This window comes from Synchiropus splendidus, chromosome 8 (assembly GCF_027744825.2).
Source record: "Synchiropus splendidus isolate RoL2022-P1 chromosome 8, RoL_Sspl_1.0, whole genome shotgun sequence".
In the NCBI taxonomy this organism is placed as follows: domain Eukaryota; kingdom Metazoa; phylum Chordata; class Actinopteri; order Syngnathiformes; family Callionymidae; genus Synchiropus; species Synchiropus splendidus.
In genome coordinates this window covers 14,990,565-15,016,139 of record NC_071341.1, presented here as the reverse complement: position 1 = coordinate 15,016,139, position 25,575 = coordinate 14,990,565, and the positions used below count along the sequence as shown (strand labels likewise).

The 25,575-nt window shown below is 40.9% G+C and overlaps 1 protein-coding gene across 1 annotated transcript in view; it reads right to left on the bottom strand.

Annotated features, from left to right (window-relative positions):
• b3glcta (beta 3-glucosyltransferase a) overlaps positions 1–23,925 on the bottom strand; it is a 79,466-nt gene extending 55,541 nt beyond the window's left edge. Inside the window, exons 1-2 of the mRNA XM_053872748.1 lie at positions 23,705–23,925; positions 10,853–10,896 (exon numbers count right to left, since the gene is read on the bottom strand). Coding sequence (XP_053728723.1) covers positions 10,853–10,896; positions 23,705–23,768 — 108 coding nt within the window. The 5' untranslated portion in view covers positions 23,769–23,925. The remainder of the gene's footprint in view (positions 1–10,852; positions 10,897–23,704) is intronic.
• Positions 23,926–25,575: the final 1,650 nt, after the last annotated feature.

Genomic DNA, 25,575 nt, shown 5'->3' with positions numbered 1-25,575 from the left:
ACGCACACATAGACTCATAGACACAGTGATACTTTTAAAAGTCAAACACAGAATTCTGAAAACCAGAATGCGACATCAGACACTTAAACGCACTTTCTCCCTCAGTCAAGTGGTCCTAGGCAAACAGCAGCTTCCGTTGTGACTTTCTTTGTGGTTTAGGTAGCAATGTTGCGGCTTAATGTCGGTGTATTGTAGCATCTGAATTTGTTGCAGCCTTTGCAAATGTGTTGTGAGCTAATGTTTAATTCGGTGTTTGCATTTGTTGAAGCATTAATGTTATGTTTCAGCGTTCTGCATTTGCTGTGAGCTTTCCTGGCCACCATAAACGAGCCTCCATCCTTTGAAGAAAGTACCACAGTTATAGATAGAACTTCTTATATTTGTGTTTTTCTTATTTTCATATTTTGGGGTCTACCCGAGGAACCTTTGTGATCCACCACACTCCGCCAATCGGTCGACAGCCTAGCACCACTGTGGACACGAAGCAACTCCAACATTGCCACATTGGATCGCATCTGAACAGAGATTCTTTTGTATCTGAATGTTGTGTTAACATGTCAAATGGAAGTGTTGTGTTGTTCTATAGAGGTCCCTGTTGAAAACATCACTCCCCACAGCGGGGCTTTAGAGAGACATCATGACTAGATGCCCAGATGGCAGGAACATGGAAAATCAAGTAAAAATTAGTATTTTTTTTTTTTAAGAGAGATAGATTTGACCAGAATAAAAATGTGTGGGGCACAGTAGCCTTCATACCGCAATAACTAAATCCAAATGAAGGTTAAAACAGGTAAAATTGAGTCTATATATATGGACTAATTTACAGTGTAGCCTGTGGTAATTAAAAAAATATTGTGTTGGATTATTTATTTATTAGAGTTATGATTTCATTTACAGTGGCAATTTTCTTTTTTCGTTTTTATATTTACTATTTGACTTAAGAGTTCAAAACCACAAATATTTAAGAGAGCAGCTACAGGCCATGACTCCTCGGACAACGGCGGAAAATAGCCCCAGGGGCCTGATTTTAGAAAGTCCTGCTTTATGGTAATAGCAATTAAAAACACACACAAATGCATTTCTTTTCTTCTTCACAGCAGCTTCGTTGGACCGTTGCTGGCCGAGAAACATGACATGACTGGCAGTGCCATTAATGTCTGACCATTACTGAGCTTATCTCACGGTCCAGCACAGTACGGTCCTAATTTGGATTAAGAATTTAGTTTGAGCTTCATGTCATTTCCACTGGCCTCAGCCACAGCGCTCTTGAAGCCATGAATTACTTCTCCTGGCGCTTGGAAGAATGAGAAACGTGCACAAAACACAAGTGAGCACGCGGTGGCATTTGAGAACTCTGCCCCATGTAACAGTGTTACCCTTTACAGCAAGCTACACAGCGTTTGCAAGAGAAAGATTCGTTCTTAAGATCTGGCAATAAAACGGAGTGGCTCTCAGTAGCTCTCAGACAAATCAAAATGGCTTCCCATCAGTGGCTGCCACACTGTGACTGATCCTGATGGTCCCTCCTGGTTCAACCTTTACTCTTCATGTCCTCAATTCCAGCTCCGTCGTCTCAGGTGAAAGAACTAATGACATTCAAATGATCCTTTTGCAAGTCGATACCAATGGAGGAATAAATTAGAGTAGGTTAAATATTCAGTCAACTTTTACACTTGTGATCTCACTGTCATATCATTTCTACTGCGTCATTTATTTTTATTGTATTCTTTTCTTTTTTTATCATTTTATTTTTTGCCAGCTAAATTAGTAACTAAATGCAGAGCACATTAAAAACATAATATGAAACACTTAAGATAATGTAAAGTATATTCTACCCATTATTAGTCTGAGTTATGATTATTCATAAGAAAAGAAACAACCGGAATTCACTTTACGAGTCAATACAAGAAATTAGGGAATCAGGATTTTTGCTGCCGATCACCTATACCGATCACAGATATGATTACTTGGATTGACAATGAATTTGTACTCAAAATGAACGTACATGATGTGAATGAAGTGTACATGATGTGCAAAAAATTACAAGACATACCTCTTCAAGGTGGCCTTGCTGAATGCAACAACTATTCTGTCAAATGGACAACTGAAAAAAAACATTAAATCCGATGCGAGACGTTGTAGGTGAATCTCGAGAGACTGTGTGTCCGTGAAATTTTTTACATACTGTAGTGGCACTACGAGACAGAGAGCACTGCATTTATGAAAGTTTCCACGCTGGATGTTTTCAAAAGTTTCAGATTCAGGTGGCTAACAAACGCTGTACCTGACTCCAGAATGGCGATGGATTCGGCCGTTTCTGGTTCTGTCTCTGCGTAAACGACACCTGAGAAAGGCTGGTAATCTAGCTCGGTGAAATTAACAATTATTTCTTATCATTCCGAATGTCAGACTCGGACCCGCGGGTGTTGCTAAACGTCAACCTGTTGCTGAGGAACCAGCAGTCTCTTTTCATGAGCCCAGAAAACTCCACGTGCTCTGTCTAGTGCTGGCGCTTTAAATGGCGTGCTTAACTTGAAGCCGCTTCCCTGCACAGCATTTTCCGATGCATGTGCTTCAGGATGCAAACTTTACATGACAGACTGAAAGAAGCTCCACAGCAGACATTTCACTGCTTCGTGAGCAGCGAGTAGGGATGAGCGGACACATCACAACCAGCGGGGATTTATCAGCGCATCAGCTCTGTTGTTGTGATTGGCAGTGAGATCCGCATTAACCGATCACGCTGAAATCGGCTGATCCTGATCGGAGACCGATCAATCAAAGCATCCCTACAAGAAATACAATGATAAAGAATAGGAATAATGAAGTATTATTGGAATATACAGTATTGAGAAAAAATGCAACATCATCAGGGAAAATGAAAACATTGAAAACAAGATGATTTTTAACAAACCAAATGAAGAGTTATTATAAGAAGCACTCTGAGTGGAAAATAGCTGCAGGAATAAATGTATAATGTAAAAAAAATTGTGAATACAGCAGAAAAAATAGAAAAAATATGCAGTTTAGTCATGACAAAATGTTTATTTTGGAAATTTTCGATAATGACCACCACCAGCTATTAAAAAAAATTGTCTTATTGGAGTGTTTAGTGAGAAACAAACTACTCTACTTCTACATATCTAATGTGTGTGTATTAAAAATTCTCACCACTGAACAATCCACTTTTTGGCTTCTTGGAAAATGTCTGCTCTCCCTTGTTGATTTTTCTAATGTATAATTTAGGAACCTTATGTTTAGCTTTTGTTCAGACGAACTAAAAGATACGCTGTCTGTGCCACGAAACATTTGTTTTTTATTTTCATGTGGACCTACATGGAAAACTGTCCACTAAAGCTACTGTTTGTTAAATCCCACTGCACGGCAGAGTTCATGACCAAATTGCCCCGTCAGCAGCTAACTGGAGACCGTGGTCTACATCTGGGTGACAGGACAGCCGTTCCTGTTGAGCCCCGCTGAGTAAATTATTGAAGCTCACATTCTGTTTGCTTGCCAACAAGAGATCTGCTTTTGACCCCATCAGTGCTCCCGGGCCTGGATGAAGTCATTTCAAGTTCAGATTGACAAAGTGTGGCACAAAAATACATTTTTGCCAATTAAGTTAAACCCATTATTGACATGAGAACATGAAACGATCGATCCAAGCTATTCAGGGCAAGAGGCAGGGGACACCCCAAGCACATCAGTCCATCACAGGCAGACTTTCCCACTCAGTCTCCAATTTACTGCTGAATGTTTCCGGACTGTGGGAGGAAACCAGCGCGCCCGGAGGAAGCTGACACAAGCACGAAAAAGAGCACACAAACTCCACAAAGTTCGCTTCAAATCCAGGGTTGCCTCAAGCTCGATTCGAACCGGTGACCTTCTTCAAAATGATCAACTCTCTGGTAAAATGCAGGTTCTATTTTTGTTGCTCCAGCTCAGTGTTAAAATATTCAGTGGTTCAAGGACAGGAGAGTGACGTGGGTCGGTGGGTGAGCGAGGCGCAGTGACGCATGAGACATCAGGCTGGTGCAAATATTTATAGGTTGGTTACTTTTTTCATTTAGAATGCATTGCTTTGAAGCAAGCACCGTTCTCAGTTCTAACTGCTGGATGAAAAAAATATAAATATTGTTTATCAAAACTATTCAATGTAAATAAAAAAGCTCAGTTCTGACCTTATAAAACAGAAACTTTGCAAAAACACTTTTATTTACAAAAACCAAATCCAGACCCAAATCATTCTATATGGTCAATAAGAGCTTGTCATTCTGATATCTGGGTTGCCTGAACTGCTAATTTGACCAAAAACTAGATTTCCTTTCAAATATGTTACACAGACAGTGACCTGGCCTCCCTCCACAAGGTGGCAGAATTTCCACTTTCACAACAATTGACGGCCTCACACTGCAGTATATAAAACTGTATTGGGTTTTGGGTTGCCAGTTCGATTCTTCGGTTCCTCAGCACACACGTAAAATATTTGCTGCGCTAATCAATCATATCAACGTTGTTGTTTTTTTTTAAAATATAAAACAATTATCTTTTACACATTTCTGATTCAAATTGACTCACAGTCAAAACTGTTAAGGTATTATTTTCATTCACGTTGTGCAGCTCTGAGGTGGGTCAATGAACACTGGAGTGCAGGGAAAATAGGGAAATGAAAGCATAACTGGGACAAAAGGGGACTGAGGGCCACTATTTGGCCTGGGGACTCATCATGCAGAAGTGGTTGAAAAAGTGACTCTTTTGAGAGGACCTTTTGTCCCCCTCAAAAGACTGAATGAAAGGGCCGTTATAGCTAGATGTTTTGAAGAGTACATCAGTTGTGCCATAATTCAGTACTAGGAGATAAAGAGTTATTAATTTATTATTTATCTTCTATATCTATTATGATCTATGTATTATCTATTCACTTATAACTACCTATATATATATATATTTTTTCTTTTACGTATGCTGATGCTTTGTGGACATTTTTTTGTGTATCTTTAATGTGTGTGTCAGTGTCTTTATTGTCATTGGCTGCTGACACGTTGAATTTCCCCACTGTGGGATGAATAAAGGCCACCTAATCCTGTCTATTTGTGAATGATGGCACTGCTAATATTCAGCTCTTTATTGATTTACATTTAAATAAAATGTGTCATGGGTGTATGTAGCCCCTTGTAAAATATAATTGCCTCCCCAGTCTTAAAGGATCAGAAAGATTAGTTGTTAGTGGTGCAATAATATTAAATGTATTATGGCTTCATTCAAATCTCAACTGGCTCAGCCATCAAAAGACCGGGACGAGGTCTTCCATTTTAAAGGGGACATGGTAAAGTGCTCTACTGGGACCTAATAATTTAAAAATCCCGGAAGAAATAAACACGGGGACAAGTTGATGCAGAGGGCAGACAACTTGCTGAAGAAGCGTTCACACTTCATGGAGTCATTCTGACACCCGACATGGAGTTAAGCAGGCGCAGTGTTCTGTTTCCGCCACTGTGTCCTCAGCGTCGGCCACTTGTGTGATCGAGTTAGACACGCTTTAACACATTAACAAAAAACACCACAGTTGAATCGTACATTGATCTCACACTGCAGAGTTGAAAAAAACCTAGCCACTTCACTCACAGCTGGGTCACTGTGAGTCAGACTCCAGCATACAGTACAGCAGAACCATCAGCCGTGCGCCCAAAACATTTGTAAATATTCGTAATCTCGGTCGGAACCCGTGTCCTCTGTTGAGATGGGGTCATTGCTGCGAGGCTAGAACAATGATTCTGAAGCCCCACTCCTGTTGAATTGTATTCTGCTGGAGGTGAGGAGCGGCCAATGAATACCAAAAGCTGGTCTCTGAGCGGTGACAGTCATTTAGGGCGTCCAGAACAACAAGACAAACAAATCACAGAGGAGGGCTGTTTGCCGGTGAAGAGAACAATGGGAGAAAGATGTCACTGCCCAGCCAAACATGATAAGTCGAACTGAGTGGGTCATTAAGGATTGTTGCAGCCTATTTTCCTCACCACTGGTCATTATGTCGGCGGCTAAATGGTACTTAGGACTGTCCGCAAAGAGAGAAACGGCTTTACCCTTCAAACGGGACAGAACAATTTAGGCAGATAATGAATGTGTCCTGTCTTTGGGTGTTATCTCACAGGGGACCCAATAATACACGGACTTAAACGCCGCCGTGTTTGTACAGAACAAATCAAGTGACACTACATATACTCAGCTTTACATTTATCTAAACTTACATTTATTGAAGAACAACTTTAAATATAATAATGTATAGTTTTAAATTAGTGAAATTTTGTTGCTGAAGGGAAAATGTAATGAGCAAATGATAAACTATAAACAATCATTTAAAAATATGAGTCTATTACTATTATAATAATAACATTTTGATCAGAAATAAAAAAAACAAATGTGCATTTTTTTCAATACTTCATCAGAAAAATATATGCCATGAGCAAACATACAGTTTGGGGACAGATTTCAATGATAATATCGATACATAATAGGAAATATAGTAAAAATATAAATGTCATTATAAAAATATAGATAACATTAAAATAAATCATGAGAATATACAATTATTTCTTTAGAAAATAATAAAATGATGACAGGAAACAATAAATTATTAGGTTTAGTCTTATTATTCTCAAAAACATTTTTTTACAGAATTATAATTCTGTATATTACAAATAAGAAAGAAATATAGATTAAGGGGGAGAAAAAAACTAGGATAAATGATGGACATTAACCTCATGTGTATTATATGTACGTGTCTATTTAAACAAGTTGAAAAATGTTTCAGTTTGAGGAACGATTTCCAGTGTTGGAGAATCTCGTGGTCAGTGATCTACAGAGCAGATATATGCTGAAGTATCTCAGTATAGCATCACCAACTTTGTCTGACAGAGATTTGAAAATATCTGTACTAGATCTGCTAAATATTGTCGACTTCACAAATCCAGAGTAAAAATATTCAGCTTTCCCCCACACACTTTCAGAGCTTTATGTAAGCAGGTACAACACACACTCTCACGCACAGCTCCTGCAGACTTTAATCACAAGAGGATCAGTCTGGCTGGTGGAGTTCAGGAGGTAAATCCGTGCCTTATGAAGTGCCACGTCTTCCTCGCTGACCGTTTGGCCTCTGTATCGACTGAAGTGAGTTCACTTGAGCAGCGAAGAGTCATTTGATATAAAAATCTTACGGTCTAATTCCTCAGCCAGTGACTTCGCTACATTAACTGAAAGTTTGCCATGAAAAATCCAGGGCACGTACTTAGCGAAAGTAGTCGATTATAAATGGACAAAAGGAAAACTCAGAAGTCAAGTTTAGACCCGACGAGTCAAAACTTTAGACGTAAAAAAGTGATGCTTTTGGAGAATCATCTAAAGAAGAAATATATATGTGCATATTAAAAAAGAACACACAGTCTCTCAGTGACTATTTCAAGTCAGTGAATTGTTTCAGCATCATGAACCAGAACTGAGCGTTTATTACTGAGAGTTTATTACAATGTTTCGCAGCAACTGTCAGGGTATTTACGTTCTCAGTTCCTGCTCGCAAATGAATGAATCTGATTTCGTAAGGCAAATGGAAGGCAGATGGACAGGGATGCTGCCCTTTCTACAGCGTTTTTAAGCCCTTTCCTATGACTGTCTGTAAGAAAAACATCACCTTGAAGCACTTCTGGATGTATTTGGACTGTGGCAGGAAACCGCAGTGCTAGATGTAACCGACACTGAAGCAAGGAGCTAGTAGTCGGTGATTTATTGTTATTTAGACAACCATTCTCGTTCTAAAGCAACACAAACTGACAAGTAGGAAAATCTCTTCTACAAACAAACCACGTTGTCCAGACATCAGTCATGACCTCCTGTATATGGATGTGAGAGGACAGCGAAATGTAGTCTGGTGGTTATAAAGTTCCTCAGGGCAGTTATCATAATACTATTGTTGTGTTGCAGCCAAAGAAGACGGCTACACTTCCCTTCCAACTAAACATATGCATTAAATATCACAAAATTCAGAGTAAATATCATGCATGCCTGGGGTACAGATGATTCGCTTTCAATGTTTCATGAGGCTCTACTGGCAATAATTCGATTTAGATTTTTAGAAGTGTGGAGATGATTTTCGGTTTGATGAATTGTAGAATGTGCTGCAGATCAGTGTGACGCTGCCAAATGCAACTTGGAACTCGGCTACATTCACTGCCGGTTGAGAACTTGCCCCAAGTGAAGGCGTTTAAGTATCACGGGGTCACTGGCCAAGGAAAGACGGACCCTGACAAGAAGATGGTGGTCATAAAAAGAGCTGAGCCAAAAGCCAGAGCTCTTACAGTGACAAATTTGGTCTCGTGATCTAGGTCACTTCGAGATTCGGTTAAATCTTTGAAAGTCCCCCGTTTAAGGGCCAAATGGGGCCCCAGCCAGAGCCTTTTTTGGTCCGCTTCGCTAGGGCTCCCATAGGGGGCCAACAAGGGCACTGACACCTGTGACACACACATCTTGCGTCAGTTTGAACCAAAAAATACATGTGATATATGTGGTGTTTTCATGCACAGCTCTTCCACACATCACAGCGTTGAATTCATTCGCCAAATGTCTGATAAGAAGGGATCAACATGTCATAAGAAAGACTTTAGAATTTTTCCTCTTACTGTCTGTCTTCAACCTTTTAATGATCAATACAAACCGATCAACGATAATTATACCTTACAAATGACTAGCTGTCACTTTCAAGTTCATTATGTGATTTATGTTAACAAAGAGAGGCACGATGAGTGTGGTGAACATGCTCTTTAAAGGTCACGCTGCAAGCACGAGTTCAATAACTGGGCCCCGCTTCTATTTTCATTATCAAACTGGAGCATATCCACGACGTTTTCCGCTTCCATTTGTAATGAGGTTCTCTCTCGGTAAACCACACAAGCAGTGAAATCTTTTGTGCTCTGAGTTGAAGAACCCAAGCTGATGAAGAAAGTCAAACTAATTGCAGCTTCCACTGTCTGAGAAGCACAAATGAGAAAGCAAAAGATCAAGAACTCAGGAGACAGAATCCAAATGGGCAGAAGCAGAGCAGCACTCGGACGCAGCATGTTAGGAGACGGAAGGGCACGCGCTATCGCCATGGTGCCAGGGTAACTAAGCAACACAACCCCTGGCAAGGACCAGCAACCACATGTGAGATTCAGGACTTTCAAGGATGTTTAAATATTTAATATGGAAGAATGAAGTTGAAGAAATGACACATTTCGCTTCTTCGGCTTCTCCACTCAAAATATGTCAAGAATTATCACCGCCGCACCAACTGGCAGTGATGTATGACTGGCACTGAAATTCTGTTGTTGTAAACGCCACATTTTGTACTGGTTATAAAGAACATTTTTGGTGTGTGTGAAGTCAGTAATTTAGTATATATATATATATATATATATATATATATATATATATATATATATATATATATATATATATATATATATATATAGAGAGAGAGAGAGAGAGAGAGAGAGAGAGAGAGAGAGAGAGAGAGAGAGAGAGAGATAGAAAAATATTTGATGTTCATACAGGAAGTCATTCACCTGTCATCATCCTCCAGTCACACCTTCCCGTCTTTATTCATCATGAATTGTCTTCCCCTTCCTCCTCTCCAACATTCTTGGTCCAACACTGTCTCCCCACTCATGTCTAAACCATCAGGTCTCCTTAAAGTTCGCCACGTGTCCACTCCTTTCCAGTCACTCCTAATGAGGACCTCAGTATCTTCATCCCTGACTCTTCTAACTCTGACTCATGAGTGTCTAAACCAGGGGTAGTCAATTACATTTCCGGAATGGGTCACATTATATCACATGAGCAATGTCAAGCTGAATATTCGAGAATATAGGTTAAAACAATATGCTTAAAATATGTGTTTTGATTATGAATTTTTAAATATGATGAAGGACTTATAATTTAACAGTATCGTTCATTTATTTTGAGGGACAAAAAATACTGTTGATATGAGCACCACAAACTATCAATAGAAAAAGAAAAGAAACGACAAAACAATGCTAGAGTAGAGTAATATTTTGAATTAAAACGGCAGTTGGAGCTGGAAAAGCTGGTTTATTTCTCAGTTTAGCGTTGGCCTCATGAGGGTCATGTAAATACAGGCAAAGGGCCACATTTGGCCCACAGGCACAGCACTTCAGCTCCCACTACTGCCCAATAAAGGCTCCCTATAACTAGAACTCCCACGGTTCTGTCAATGATTTCCACCCATTCCACCATGCCTGCATTCTCCTCTTCACCACCTTCAATCGCTTCATTTTTCTACCTTGAGACATTCATGTGATCCTACTAATATTGTGGCTTAAATGTAAACTCCCAGAACTAAATATAGACCAGTAGCTGTAGTGTCCTCTTTCCAGAGACGTCTGCTGTCTGAGAAGCATGTTTAAATGATGGGACGTCAAATAAATCCCCAGCAAGCAAAACCTTTGCTAAAAAGAGTAACAACAGACAAGAGATGCAAAGCAGCGTTATATCCTCATGGCAACGATGCTGAGGCACCTCTGCCTGAAGGATCACTGTCAGCATCTTCTCACACCAAAACGAAGTAGGGCGACTGCACACGTTAATTATTTATAGAGCAACAACCGCAGATCAAGGGAAAAAAAGGGGAGGCAGGAGATTAAATCCCCTTCACAGAGCAGCACGGCCAACTCAGGGACAATAATTAACCAATTTGAAGGAGAAGGGCTCTTAATATACTCTGCTAATTACGTTTCTGATAACAAGAAAAACAAGAAAGTGAAGGATTAGTAGTCATTGGTAAACACAGGCTGTTGCCTCTTACCTGAGAGACTCTTTCTGAGTTGCCCGCAGCACAGTAGATGTGGACTGGAAGGAAAACAGAAAGAGCTTTGAGCATGAGCATGAGACCAGTACTACAGTCAGAAACGGGCAAAACACACAAATGATGCTCTGATCACACTGTGTTCTGATCTGAGCCGGTCTGGGTTACATCTTTGAGGGCTGTTTCAAGGTGTCTTGCCATACAATATGTATCCTGATACAGGAGCAGTGATACGATACATTGTGATGCTGTAGTTCAGCAATATATCAGGAACCACTCAGGTGAGCCAGACTCCGCAGAAGGTGTGGTAGAATGCCACAGCTGACGTGTGCCCAATCACAGACACGACAGGATACAAGAGAGCAGGAGGAGGAGGACGCCAGGATTAAAACATTGTGTCGACCAAATCCACAGGAGACATCCTGGGATAGGCCTCAACCTACAGCGATCCTGCCTCAGAGGCAAGATGGAGAAGTAAAGGAGTTTAGAGCTTGTAGCAGCTGATAGCCGAGCGCGAGGTGTCAAATAAAGTGTGTGATCTGGTTTGGTGCGGGCACGGTCGGGCTCAGAACAGGACTATTTAATCCTGACCGCCTCCTTTTGAACTTGAAAAGATGAGGCACGGGCCAAAAGCAAAATGATTTCTCTTACACATGAAAAAAACATTAACAATATGAACAAAAATGTTGTCATTGTTAGGATTAAAACAACATCTCAGTGACTATCTTGTTTCCAAGTGTGTACATGGTAAACACTGTGAGTGTGGATCGTGACTGAATGAACGAGGAAAGCCCTAAACAATCACGAGCCCGGCGAAGGTCACGGCTATGAAAGCCTCAATATTTATGTCCATGAGAACATGGTGCGTTACACAACTCATGTCTCACTTAAGGCTGACTTATGAGTTCCACTTGGGCAAAGGACACGCTTCCTGTGATTACTCTGGAAAAAGAAGAATTAAAAGATATAAGTCTCCTTTCGTCCAGAGCGGCTGGAAGATTTGTGGGAGTCTGGTGCACCATTCATCCATCCAAGTTTGCAATTAGACCAACAGGCACTTCTTTCCAATTACTGAGCCATTGATTGTGAGATGGGAGGAACATTTCCAAGGATCAATATATCAGAAACACAAGCGCTTCGCGGAATGACTTGTATGGCAGTTTATTACAGAACTGTCTCTCCGTGCTTCGACTTCAATTAGGAAATAAAATAGAGCGAGAGCTGAATTGCTGCTGGCTACACCACGTTCCTGGTGAACTGTGACTAAAACAATGCTCGCACACATCTCTAGTCTGATATTTATGGACGTATTTATCCCTAAAATACGCTGCAAAATGACCCTCTGTAGTTACTGTGTAGTCTATTAAGGCTGTGCTTTTGAATAATTCAAGGGAGACAGAGAGAAGCGCAGTGTGGAGCCTCGGTTCTTAATAAAGTTCAATTATTTCAGCCACGGATGCAACACAGCAATCATAGCACACAAAATGAACAATCAAAGAAAAAGACAGCTATGTTTGATTTTAATGATGTAATACACTCACACATTCATATTCTGCCGTGATAAATATTTGCGTGAGAGGCTGATGATTGATGCAAATCCAAATGCAAAGCTACACATGATTTCACATAGCAAAAACAACAAAATATTTATTTTAACTCATGAACTTTTGACCTGCCATGGAGAATGGTTTAGAGCAGTTCCTAAGCGGCCACGTCCTTGGGTATTGTCAAGCCGAAAGACAGAAGAAAAAAATCTTGTAGTAGTCTCAAGATAAACCTTGAATAATGGAAGACCTGGAAGAGGTCAGCTCTGGGTAAAACATTGACATTGAGGTACTTTCTCAATGTCTTTATTAATTCTGAGGGACAAAAAATACAGACAAAATGAACATTACTTATTAAAAGTATATAACTTAAACTTTATACTATTAAAAGTATAAAACTTAAAAAAATAAATGTAGAATGTAAACTTCAAGTTTTATTTAGAATTTAAATTAAAGCTATGCCTTTGCTTTGATCTCATATGGGTCGCATTTGACCCACTGGCCAATTATTTGAGACCCTGAACCATTTATTAAAACTTGCCAACTTGATGCAGATTTAAAACGATCCCGGACTCACACCAAATGCTGTGATTGAGCCGCATGGCGCCACGCAGCACCGCTACAAACTAAGACTGAGTTCTATTTTTGTGGCGCCGTTTTGGTGAAGTTGCTGTTGAGATGATCATTCATACAGGATCAAGTCATTAAAGTAAAAGTACTTAAGGCGAAATGTTGAAATACTGTCTGAACACCTTGAATTGCGTTTAACCATGAAACGCACAGAATACGCCTTGTTGCAAACGCGCCAAGCCTTTTCCTCCGTGGAGCCCTGTCCATGCCTGATAGTTAATGAGCATTACAGCACAATAACCACAGTGTGATTAAAAAAAAAAAAAAAAAAGAAAGAAACGGCCCCTTACTGTACCTGCATGCACATTCTCTCAAGATACTGTGTGAGAAACACGTGTCGGACACTCTCATGTCGCGATTCACAGTAGTTTAGTATTGACTCTTCATAAACCACAAAACAATAAACAATTTCTTATGCAAATGTGATGATGTTAGCATGCGTTGTGCTGTCTTTTAATTTGTTGCTAGAGCATTAGAGCGCCACCGCAGTACTGGCATATGTACTACATCGTTTCGACCATTTCAGCGGATCCATGTGGACGCCGGAAACCTCTTTTTTTCAATGGAGCACTTTTTTGAAACTGAAACTGAAAATGTGTGGCTTCTTCTGGATGTAGGCTTAGACCCCCCGCTTCTAACTTTGACACCTCTGGCTTATCAAGTCATTGACAAGAGAGCTGAGTGCTGAGACCACAGCACCCCAAACTTTCTTCTCTTTGAGTGCAAGTCCAAAGCCTGACTCCAACTGTGACCAAGTGTGAATTAATACAGGGGACTAACTTGCATGTATATCTACAAAAAAACTTCACTCTTATACACCCCAAACCTCCTTGTGAAGTTTTGTGCAAATATTCGAAACCCCTACATTTCACATTTTATGATTGTGTCATTTTGTTTTTTAACTTAAAAAGAGTACATAAAATATGAATCTTACAGTACCCTCGTGAACTGTTCATTCAAACAAAGTCCAGAGTTCATTAAAATGAAATAATGCAGTTCCAGCAACTGCGCGGAAGAACAACCACATTGTCATCTGGCCTCACAGCTTCTGTCAGCATTAAAAATGCAGCATCTTGTTCCTGGAGGAATAGATAGTGGTGCTCTGACTTCCATCTCTTCATCACTGAGCCGCAGAGAAAAGCCGGTGCAGTCGGAGCAGCAGGAAAGGAGGGATGACTACCTGTGTATCGGCAGGCGTTCTGATGGAAGTGCCTCTTAATCTCTTCTTCAAACAAAGCAGAATCAAAACTGCTTGTTTCAAACCAGGTTTCCGATTGCACCGAGCCCAGGGAAATCTGGCTGCTTTGATTTTCGGAAACTTCAAATTACACAACATGATTAACCATCTGCTGGAATTTAATTGACGCCTGAATGCAAGGCGCGTAGTTTACAGCGACTTCCAGAGAGCGGCCAACAACTTAGAAGAACAATATTTTCATCAGCAGACTTTCTGGCAGCTGGGGACTGGACCCAAACGTGGCATAAGAAAACGCTGCACATAATGGATTCAGAGACGCGCTTTGTGCGCTGGACGTGAGGCTATGACTAAATTATGATTTCTTTTGGTCGATACATGATTAGATCTAACCTTTACTATCTAAATGCTGGGTAGGAATGAGGACAAAGAGTAGGGGGTGACATTTAGACTGCCATAATCGGCTCAGTGTAATGAAAGAAACTCGCTGACAGCAGCAATGTGATTATGGAATATTGATGATATCACAAGTCACAAAGATAAAAAAATCAAATTTCCCCACTGTCGATGTGGCTGAAACCCCAGCAGTATGGAGTCTTAAGTTGAGTTGTTTTCCTCCCAAACGTACATTCAATCACTGCCATTTCTGTCAGTCACATCATCTTGAGTCGAGTTGCATATAAGCTAATACCTCTGGCTCAGCAGTCTAGGTCCTGCTCAACTCAGGCGGACATACGTCCAGGGGCAAAGTCAAGTTTCTCCGTGTTCACAACTTGGATTTTTGAGTAAAAAGGGACAATGTGTAAGCCCCATAGATCCTCATTCCTACAACTACAGCTATGTCGCCACCCTTGTCTATGGTCAAAACCTACAGGAACTTACCAAACAAACAAGCACAAGCAAGCGGAGCGAACCACCTCCAAAAAAGCGGCTTGACTGTACCTCAATCCCACGGAGACCAGCACAGTTATCGCGGTGATGTTCACCGCAGAAACACCTCCGCATTTCAAGGAGTCAATTTAGTTGGCATGGGCATCCAGTCAGAAAGCTTGCTCCCATTGAAAAGCTGGCCACATGGGAGACAGAACAATTTATCACAGCGTATTACCAATTGATCTTGAAGTCAAAAGAACAGCCAAGTTGCTTTGAAAAAAAAAACAGTTTTGCTGTAATGACTGTGCAAACAAGTGCTGGCTGGTGGGATGTTTTATAGAGGTGTTAAATGGCAAAGCTGGAATTACGCCGTTTCTGAGGCAGTACGGGCATCGGAGAACAACTCTGAAGTAAATAAATCACATTAACAAAGAGGGCTAAGCCAGAAAATCTCATTAACCCGATTGCTAATTAGCAGTGAGTGTCAGCCTTAAATGAGCTCTGATAATCACCATGTGCATTCGTAGCAACGGGGGACAGTAAAAGCCTTCACAGAGCACAGTCCCTAGGCGCCAGAGTTATTTTCTCGGCGCTGTATTTAAATAAAACTGAAAATTTGTACACAGCCTTTCCCATGGCAACCATATATTTTCAACAGACTCATTTTATAATGAGAGTTTTGCATGCCAGGAGTTAACAGGAGCATTTTCCAGACTCCCGGTTACACTACGGATTACTTTAGGAGGTTGAAGGGCTGATATTGAGAGATTGATAATGTAGGCCATAAAGGAAGCACACGGCTGTCATGAGTTCCTGAGGCAACAGGCCCGAGCCGTTCTCACAATATGCTGCCAAACTTGAACACCACTGAGGATTTGTAGCTGCGTTTAGCATATGAACAAAATTCAGCGTTGGAAATGACTGAAACACAAAAATAAACAGGATATCCCACATAGAGTCTGCCACGTTTCCTGAGGCGTGACAGCTGGGTGGCAACACCAGCGAATGAAATTAGAGCTGAAATGACTTGCTCTAAGGAACCTGTCATCAAAACCTGACATGCCAATGTCTTGTTACAGATGCTTATAATTTGATGCCAGGCCCCATAATGGACTTTATATATGCGTGCATCTAGTAAACAGACCCACTGGTCCAAGCTCCTTCATCATTTTGGAAAATTGGAAGCCTAACTTATCACGGATTAAAAAGTGCAAATGATCAACACAAGGTCTCTGTGCAGATTTGTGTTGCTCACACTATACCTTGAGATGAAGTATCCTTAAAAATGCAAGCCATAAAATAATACATGGAATGAACAGACTTTGAATTTGCTATGTTTCACTCGTGTTTTATGTTTATTTTGTAGCTGCCAGTTCATGCTTCATCTTGCTGTAACCATTAAACTTCTAACCCTGAATTTTCCAGACTGGTTGCAGAGCTTTAGGGCCCTCAAAAGGAGCGGCAGATCTGCTTAACCTCTTATGCCAGTACAGCATGTTCTCTGGTTCCTCAACTTACTTGAGTCAACTTTTGGATTTTGTTGAACTTCTTGTCAGCACTTGTTTGCCTGCCGCCCGCATAGTTTTTCAGTCTTCTGAGCAGTGATGACCGCCACGCGTCATTTGACTCGTGTGTCATTTGTCTCGCCCGTCCTCCTCCACCCACCATTTTCTAGCTGGACTTTTAAGATCGGAACGTAAATGTCGTAAATTATTTAGTTACCTTGGATTTTTTTTCCTTTCTGCTACATTAAATCATGTAAATTTTTCATTCCTTGTCTGACTGTTTTTTATTTCTAATTTTTCCTATCTTCATCATTACATGCAGGATCTAATGCATTTTGAAGACCTGTATTCCACTCATGAGGCTTGACAGTTGCAAGTCCTCTGCAGAAAAGAACCATGTTACTGTAACTTTTCCCCGTCTTGACCCAGTTCTCAGTGTTATTCCTGTCTCTGCAGATCCGACGAGCACAGATGAACAAATAGGAAGGGAATGTTTGCAACAGAGGGAGGAATGACTGAACATGAGTTTGAGGAACAAACAGCAAAACTCCGATCTACATTTCCAGGGTTTCTGGTAGACGTAAATGAGCGTGGCGCACCACCATGGCAAAATATCAGCCACCATGCCTTCAGAATGATCATCTTTAACTTTTGGATGAAATTTCATGAGTTCACATGTGGTGACCAACCCATCCTCACTTTGCGTCCTTTGCTGACAAAAAAAGGCCTTCAGCGTAGAATGCCACGCATAGGTGTTTCAATGGACTAAAAGCTTTCCTTCCTTTCCTTTTGCCTTTTCCTTTTGTAGAGTTCCCACACATGAAAGTGACTGTTCCTTCACTGAAGTTCTTGGAGCTAAGTCCTTTCGCCATATTTCCAAGTGAGGGTATAACCTCTCCACGTTCTGAGTTGGCCCAGTGGTCTCCCCGGCCATGTTTTTTTTTTCTCTCTCTTCGGTCACTACCTACAATTTAGACAAAGACCCAAATGTATCAAAATACCGGCATGAGAAAAGCCAAGAGTAATGTACTTCCGATTTCTCACTGGCTGATCCAGCAGCTCTGCACTTTTCTCCTTGAAAAAAGCTACCTCTCCCGGCCAACAGTTGCATAAAACACTAAGTCTTTTGAACAATTCTGTCAAGTGAAAGAAGAGAAGAGGGTGCAGTGCCAGTTGAAAGTGAAATATTCTCATGGAAATTCCCCACACTACCTTCATGTGCCACCACCTCAGTGCCACTGCGTTTTCTATGCTGCCTTCACGTACACCATTCAACGCATGAAATCTCATTATAAGTTGTCCGTTCACATGAAGACCGCTACGAGAGAGAGAAGAGATGAAGCAGGCAGAGAACACTTTGACAGACTCATTTACTACGGTGTCAGGGAGGAGGGGATTTTACCGAATGTAAAAAGCCGCAATATTAATAAATGAATTGTCTTCTGTCATGGGAAATCTGACAAGAGTCAGATTACAGCGACGTCACAACACAGAAATACCTCCATGTTATGATCAAGAAAAACCCTTGGGTGAATAGCGTTGTGCAACTGCACTTAATGTGAGAGTATTACTTATGATCTATACTGATCCGTCAGATAAGATTTGGACCTATGATAACTGCATATCACAGTTCAAACTGAATGATGTGCTTCTGATGCCTATAAATCCCATTTGTGACAACATTTGTTGGAAAAACCGAGTAGTAAAGGCTCTGTTTAACCCCTCAGCTACTGAAAACATCTTTGACGCATTTGGATTGTTGGATTGTACAGATCCGGTTACCAACCGATGCTCTGCGTTCATTTCATCCGTATTTCTGCAGGTTTCCACAAAGCTTACGGATACTGACTAAACAGAGCAGTACCACTGGAAACTGTGGGGACCGCTGATAATATCCAATATATATCTCTTATGAGACACTAAAAAAACATAACAATGGCGGAAATGCATCTTCCAGTCGTGATGTTTTTAATGCCCTCACCGACCACCACCTCCTTCTTCGTCTTTTATGCAAGAGATATGTCAGCAATACTTCTTTCAGAGTTGCCATGTTTGTTTTGGAGTTCATCGTCATAAACCTTGACTGCTCTGCCTTGTGGATATATTGGTGAACAGCAACACCAAGGCAAAGAATGCATGGAACTATATGATCAGTGACGGTAACATTGTTTGAAACGGACAAGTACAATTTCATCCATAAAGGGAGCATAAATGAGCCTTTAATGTCTACTCTACTGACATTGAGGGAGTGCCGACATTGCCAATCACACTTCAATACATGTCGACAAAAAAGCCGTACAACTCCCTTTGTGCAAAGAAAATCTCTGTGTAGTGGTGAAATCTCACTGACTTCCTGCCTGAACAATATACATAGCACAATCATCACATACTAAACTAATTCTATGCAACAGAGGCACAGACAGGATTGAAGTCGTAGTCCTCAGATGACGACCCAACAAGTCCTCTGTAATAACAGAGCCATCACCATGCCTTCCCATTATTCCATGGCCGATCTGCACTGGTGTTCACGTTCACTACTGTGTGCGTCCACATTCAGCATATAGCAGTCAACAGTGAATAGATTTTAAAAAGGCAATAACTGAGTAAGTAGAATTAGCCTCCATGACACACAAGCAGACAAGAGGGCAATGTGAGAGAACACAATATGCTATGGTAATTTCCTCCTTTCTCACACCAGTTGATGAATATCCAGAGAGCTCCACAAATCAAAAACCCCTTAAAGTGCTCGAAATGAAACTCCCACAGCCGAGATCGTGTGACTGTGAACTTGATCAATTCTATCCTCCGTAATCCATTAGCTGCTTATTGAAGACTAAGTAGCAAAGACCATCTCGGTGGAGACACTTTCTCCCACTTACAGTTCTTCTTGTGTGATCCTCAAACCCTCCAAAAACCAGTCAGAGAGATTCTCTAATCTTCCAAAAAATACAAGGCGTTTGAGAGGGTTGCTGTCTTTTCATGTCTTCACCGAGGGCTATTAGACAAACTCAAAGATTAGAGAAGCTCTTGAGAGCAAAAGTTGTTTGAGGGTTTTTACGCATGATCCTTTTTTTTGCCTCTCCATCCCATCAAACAGTTTTTATATGATATACTATTCAACAGTTATTACTTACTTGAGTAAATGTTTTGGACAATCTGAGATCTTGGGAAATAGTTACTTTTAATTCAAGAAGCCGCTTCATAAAAGTCAAGGTAAGAAAGATTCAAAGACTAAATTGTCGATCAAGTACTGCATGATGGTGCATTAAATACAATAATATTGTTAATTCTTCCTTGAAATTATATTTTTTTAATCATTTGGTTTCACACGAACCAAAAAGGTTTCACTTTATATTTACCGAAATAGTCAACAATCAACACTTTGGGTCTAAAGACAGAAGTATCCAGTCACTGTCATTATGTTTTTGTTTGTAAATGGTTTGAAATGTGTTTTAAATATTTTTTCAAAGCATTCTCACCATATCACAGTTGACTGTTGCATGCTCAGTTTCCTTAGCTATGACAGGCACTTTCAGTTTATAGGTATTTGGGGCCACCTGTTGACATGGACAACTTGACTTTACAAGGAGAGAGACGTTAAATATTCCACCAATCAGCGCATTTCTACGTTGCATCAAAGAACTTTGACCAATGAAAAGTGACTCGCGACTGACACGATTTGATTTGAAAAAAATATCACTGTGGCGGCAAAGTGATATACTGCCTAAAAACGTGTTCCATTTTCAGCAGATGGGATCGCCCAGACATCCTGCTAGCTAATAGGCGAATTGGTGCTAATAAACGCACTACGTTCTTTGTGGAAGATGTGTCAGGGGTGAAGCAGAAAAGAGCTTGTTTGAGGCTAATCATTGGCGCAAACATGAAGACCATGCTGATTTTATCTTGGTGGATGAACAGTAGAGAAAATTCCCATTTACCCCATTGACCATTGTGACAGGGGAGCAGTCTTTTAGCTTGTCGGGCATCTGCAAAACATGAAATAATGGACGCCAGATTCTCGACTGTATCTTGGCCACCAGATGCCACCATATACCAGCGTAATCTGGCGGCCAAATTACAGTCGAGTGTTTTGCAGACGCCCAGACGCCCTCCTGGCTAAGTCCTCCAGGGGAGTCAAACTCAATCGGACAGGTCACATCTACTGTACACAGAAAAAGATGCCTCTTTATGCCGGCTCTTCCTTTCTGAAGCATAAACATATCAAAGGTCGTATTGCGACTTGAGAACAGATGCATTTCCAGTAGTTGCCAAAAACAAACTGCCTGCAAACTGTTGCCGTTTTGTTTCATCCTCTCATGGGAGGCTTTGAAATACAAAGAAGACTTGATTCGGCCCACAGACCTCAAGTTTGACACATGCTCTTAGAGCTCAACGAGTCTCTTACAGGGACAATAATCTTTCTATTCCAAGTTCCCATTGTTAAAAATGAACTCCGAAGATGAAAAATCAAAGCAACTGTCCAGCACAACAACCTGCATCATGGAGATGAGCCGATGGCAGAACATCAATTGAGCCAGAGTGGAGCGCGTTAATAAGGACGCATTATGGATGATTCATTTCCTTTCGGTCGTTTTAAATTAACGACAGATCACACAGATAATGAGTAGTTCATAGCCTAATTTAGTTTGCCTTATAGTCAGAAGTGTTTCGACAGCTGTTACCAAGCCATGGTGCTACAACCGATAGGTCTGAGCGGAAAATGTCAATGAGGATCTTGTCGATTCACAGAGAAACCGCATCCATCTGTGAGTCTTTTCGGAATATACTCCACAACTCTGCAATTTCTTTGTCTTGCAAAATACTATAATTACGAAAATGAAAATTGATCGCTGGCCTTTCAAGGTACGTCAGTCGCGCCTCACCGCACAAATATGGGCCAAGGAAACTTGCAGTCGGAGCACTTGCACTCACTCGTCTGTCACCAACCAGATGTTGCTTTTTCATGGCTCTGTCATATCTGTGCGTACCCTTGCGTGTCCGAAGCTAGTTAGCCGCATTATTACATTCATGTTTCTCTTTTTTTAGATTCGACAAAGCAGCCCCGCTCTGTCTGGAGGATTTATCCCGTTATACTCGGGCCACTCGCATAACACGCACGGCTGCCGCTTCACTCGAATTATCTGATTCTCTGCACAGATGTGGCCGTGTACTGTGTGCAGTATCCTCCGCATCTGAGGCTGTGGTCGTGAGAACAACACTTAAAATACATGTTGAATGTTGTTAGAAAAGCCAGTCAACCAAGAAACCAGAAAAAGCGGGTCATTCTACAGAACCTGCGACTTTCGCCTCACGACCATCTTGGGAGCTCTTGAAAAGGTTCATAATAACTACAAATACCATAAAATACATTTTAACTTTCAACCAAATTCTTACTCACTTCACTATTGAGATTATGGCTTTGATTTTATATGATATATATTTTTATTGGTGCCAATCTGGCAGTTTTTACATGCCACCCAGCAGCATCTTCTGGCGATCACAAAGACACCACTGGAACCCCTGTAGAAGCCAAGAAAATGCCAACAAATTTCATTTGACACAGTTGCTTTTAACTTCAAGGGGGTCCGTTGAGAGAGCCATTTCCACCCCAGAACACATAGCAACTGGGAAACTTCAATTGTGATGCAAAAAATTAAAACAGAATGATAAACTTGCTAGCTTAGCCGTGCATAACCATGTGTATTGTTACGGGGTGGCCAAGAGTGGGGTGGCAGAAAATATTGATTCTCAATTCCAGCTAGATTTATTTATAGGGACAATATTGCAATATTCACCCCAGAATCTTTTTTTCCCTCCACATTATAATGCCAGCAATGTCATATTCATTTCTGAGAAACGTAAACCAGAAGGGATGTGAAACACAAGAAGTGAGAGAAAAACAAGGACGCAGATGGGAGTGTTTTGAAATTCATTGAATGGTTCACAATAAAAACAGTGAATCTCATTCCAGTTTGCAGCCGCCTTGACCTGGTCTGTCTCTTCGCAGGTCGGGCGGGATGCACTAGTTACGCAGGGACGTGTTCCTGTTATTTAGTGATTATGAAGGTTCCTACGGGATATTTGTCATGACAAACACAGTGAAAACCACCAATGCTACTTGCCGTTTTTTTCCACTTTGTGTAATCACGTGAAATTTCATGTTTTTCTGAGGTAAGTAGCAACAGTCAGTCCGAAATTTTGGGGACAAATGTGCTCTTTTTTATAGAATGAGACAGCTGGTTCGTCCAGTTCCCTACCAGCATTCTTTTCATTTGGTTGCAGTTATTCACGATCATTTTCAGACACCCACACAGAGACTCTCCACCAACCTTCAGCGAGGGAGACCAAGAGTCTCTGTGGGCTGTCAAACTCATCTGATCTCAGAGAGCCAGTCACAGCTCAGACTCCTTTCCGGAGCATCAGAATCATTTTTTGGCACATGGAAAACCACAGCTCAGAAGACAATGTCTAAGGTGTAGCTTTTTATAGTCAGTCAATATAGCCAACCGGAAAACCCCTGGAGAGAAGTGGATCTGCTTCTGAGGATCGGAAATTGGTGAAGATACTTTGGAAGAGTGAAACCTCTGAAGGACGTGTTGCGGTACTTAAACTTTTGATACAGACTTGCACAAAGTAGAAAGACTGAGCAAGTAGAACTACAACTTTATCAACATCTACATAAATTGATCTTCGCGAGATATGGGGTTTCTGCAGGAAAAACAATGCCACACAAGAAGCATTCCACCCGGACTGTCCTTCAACAGCTCACTTTTAGGGGGGAATTCCTCAAAGCAGAAGCAGCCAGAGGCGCTTCGCTCCATGACATGACTCCTTCAAAGTCGATGTGACGTTTCGAGGAGCTAGCGACGGCTTCCGCAGCCTTATCTGCGCACCATTCAAACAAGTCTCCCAACACAAGATATGGCAATAAGAGCTCGCTGTGTCTCCAACTTCTCGTCACCCACAACTCCTCAGGAAGTTGCGAGGAACCGAGCACGTCTGGAAACATCGGAGGAGGCGTCTGAAAACACGACCTAAACAAGTGTTTTGACGTGCCACAGCTGCGAGCTAACTCTCACCCGCGAACGTTGGAGTGGTCACTCACCGACGGAGAGGAAGAGCACACAGCGTCCCACTTTGTTCCCGGCGTGTGGCTTGTTCGTCAGCATTCTGTGGGAGTCCAGTCCGCTGTGGTGGGAGCTCGCTCGCTGTGCATGAGGCTGACCGAGTGAAAACACACAGACATATACACACACTCAGGGAAAAAAGGGGGCTTTTCCTGCTCCCGGTTTCTCGATCGACGTGGAGCGGGCTCCAGTTCTGACACCGAGTGAGCGCCCAGAGGCTCAGGCGCGCACTCTGCTGGCCACAACTCGCCACTGTACTCCAACGCTTCACATCCAATTCAATTCATGTTTGTACAAATTGGGAAAACAGTTGAATAAATCAAAACGTTGTCTGAATCTATTCTGATGTACCACCATTTTTTTTGGATTATCAGCACATATTTTCCTGGAATAGCTCTGAATGGAGACTCAGTAGAGGTTCCTGAGCCAGAGTGAGCAACTGTCATTGTAGGAGCTATTAATCTATGACCATATAGATGAAATTTATTTAAACATTTATGGATGTAGTTGTTCCATTTATGCAGACTCAGTAGCACAACACTATTCTTATTTTGTTGTTGATGTTTATTTAATATTTTATTATTGGCTTTTTTATTTTTTATTTATTTATGATTGTTTGTTTCTAGTTCATTTATTCCAATTATTCTGTTTCTGTATTTTTATTTTGGTTAGAAATGCATCCAAAGTACAACCAAAAAACAAAATAGTTTCTCAAGTTTCCTTATTAAAATAAATATTGAAATTTGGAAGAAATACATTATATTCAAATTTGAATAATTGAGAAAATGTTATTTATAGAAATGCAACAAGTACAACCAAAAAATTAATTTGTTTCTCAAGTTTCCTTCTTCAAAAATAAAATAAATAGTGAACTTTGGAAGAAATACATTATATTCAAATTTGAATAATTGAGAAAATGTGATTTATTGATTTTCTAAATAAAAAATAAACAATATATTATGATTATGATTAATTTAAGTTAATTATATTATAAGAAAATATTTTGCTTGTATATTGTTCGAAACAAAAAGCTATGCAGGATATTTTTGTAGAAAACCAAGCCTAATCATGTTGTCTGTTTCTGTCTGATGGGACGGCAGAAAACAAAAACATACATTTGTATGATGAATAAGGTTGTAAAATTGAGTCCATCTGCTTTGGTCCCTTTTTCTTCTCTATTTCCTTCTCTTGTACTTAGTGTTTCTTTAAACTATTTGAGTGCACTTGTGGCGAAGACCCGCGTCTTTGATGGTGACTCGGAGCTAAACTGCTTATGTGGCAGTAAAAACAGCAGTCTTGTTGTCAGTTACCGGCTTTATAGACTCCCCGAGGATTTCTGGTTCACTCCTGTGAAGTGTTTATTGATGTCGCTTTTGCTTGATGAAAGCCCCGCTGTAATCACCGCCGGAGATTTGCTGTCTTCCATAAATATTCAGCGCCGCGTGAATCGGTTAATAGAGAGCTGATTTCGGTGTCACAGAACGTGGACCTTTCGGCTCCACATTGTTTTGCTGTAAATAGACTGGTGGACCACTGTGACCTGTGATTAAGTTGTTTTTCCGCCTGAAGCACCATTCTGTAATGGTGGCCACGAAGATGCACACTAAGACGTCTTGGCGTGCATCTTCGTGGCTCCATAAATCTGAGCCAACTGCTTTGTATTCATGTGTCTGAGGCCTGTTGCTGTCGATGTTTGAAAGCACCATCACATCAGCACACAGTTGCAAATAGTTGAATCAAAGAAAAAAGTCTGTCATAACTTCCCGCTCAAAACATTTCGTCACACCAGTCTTGTAGAGATTCACTTTAGAGTAGAAAGCTACTACAGACTGAAGCAGTAAAAGATGTG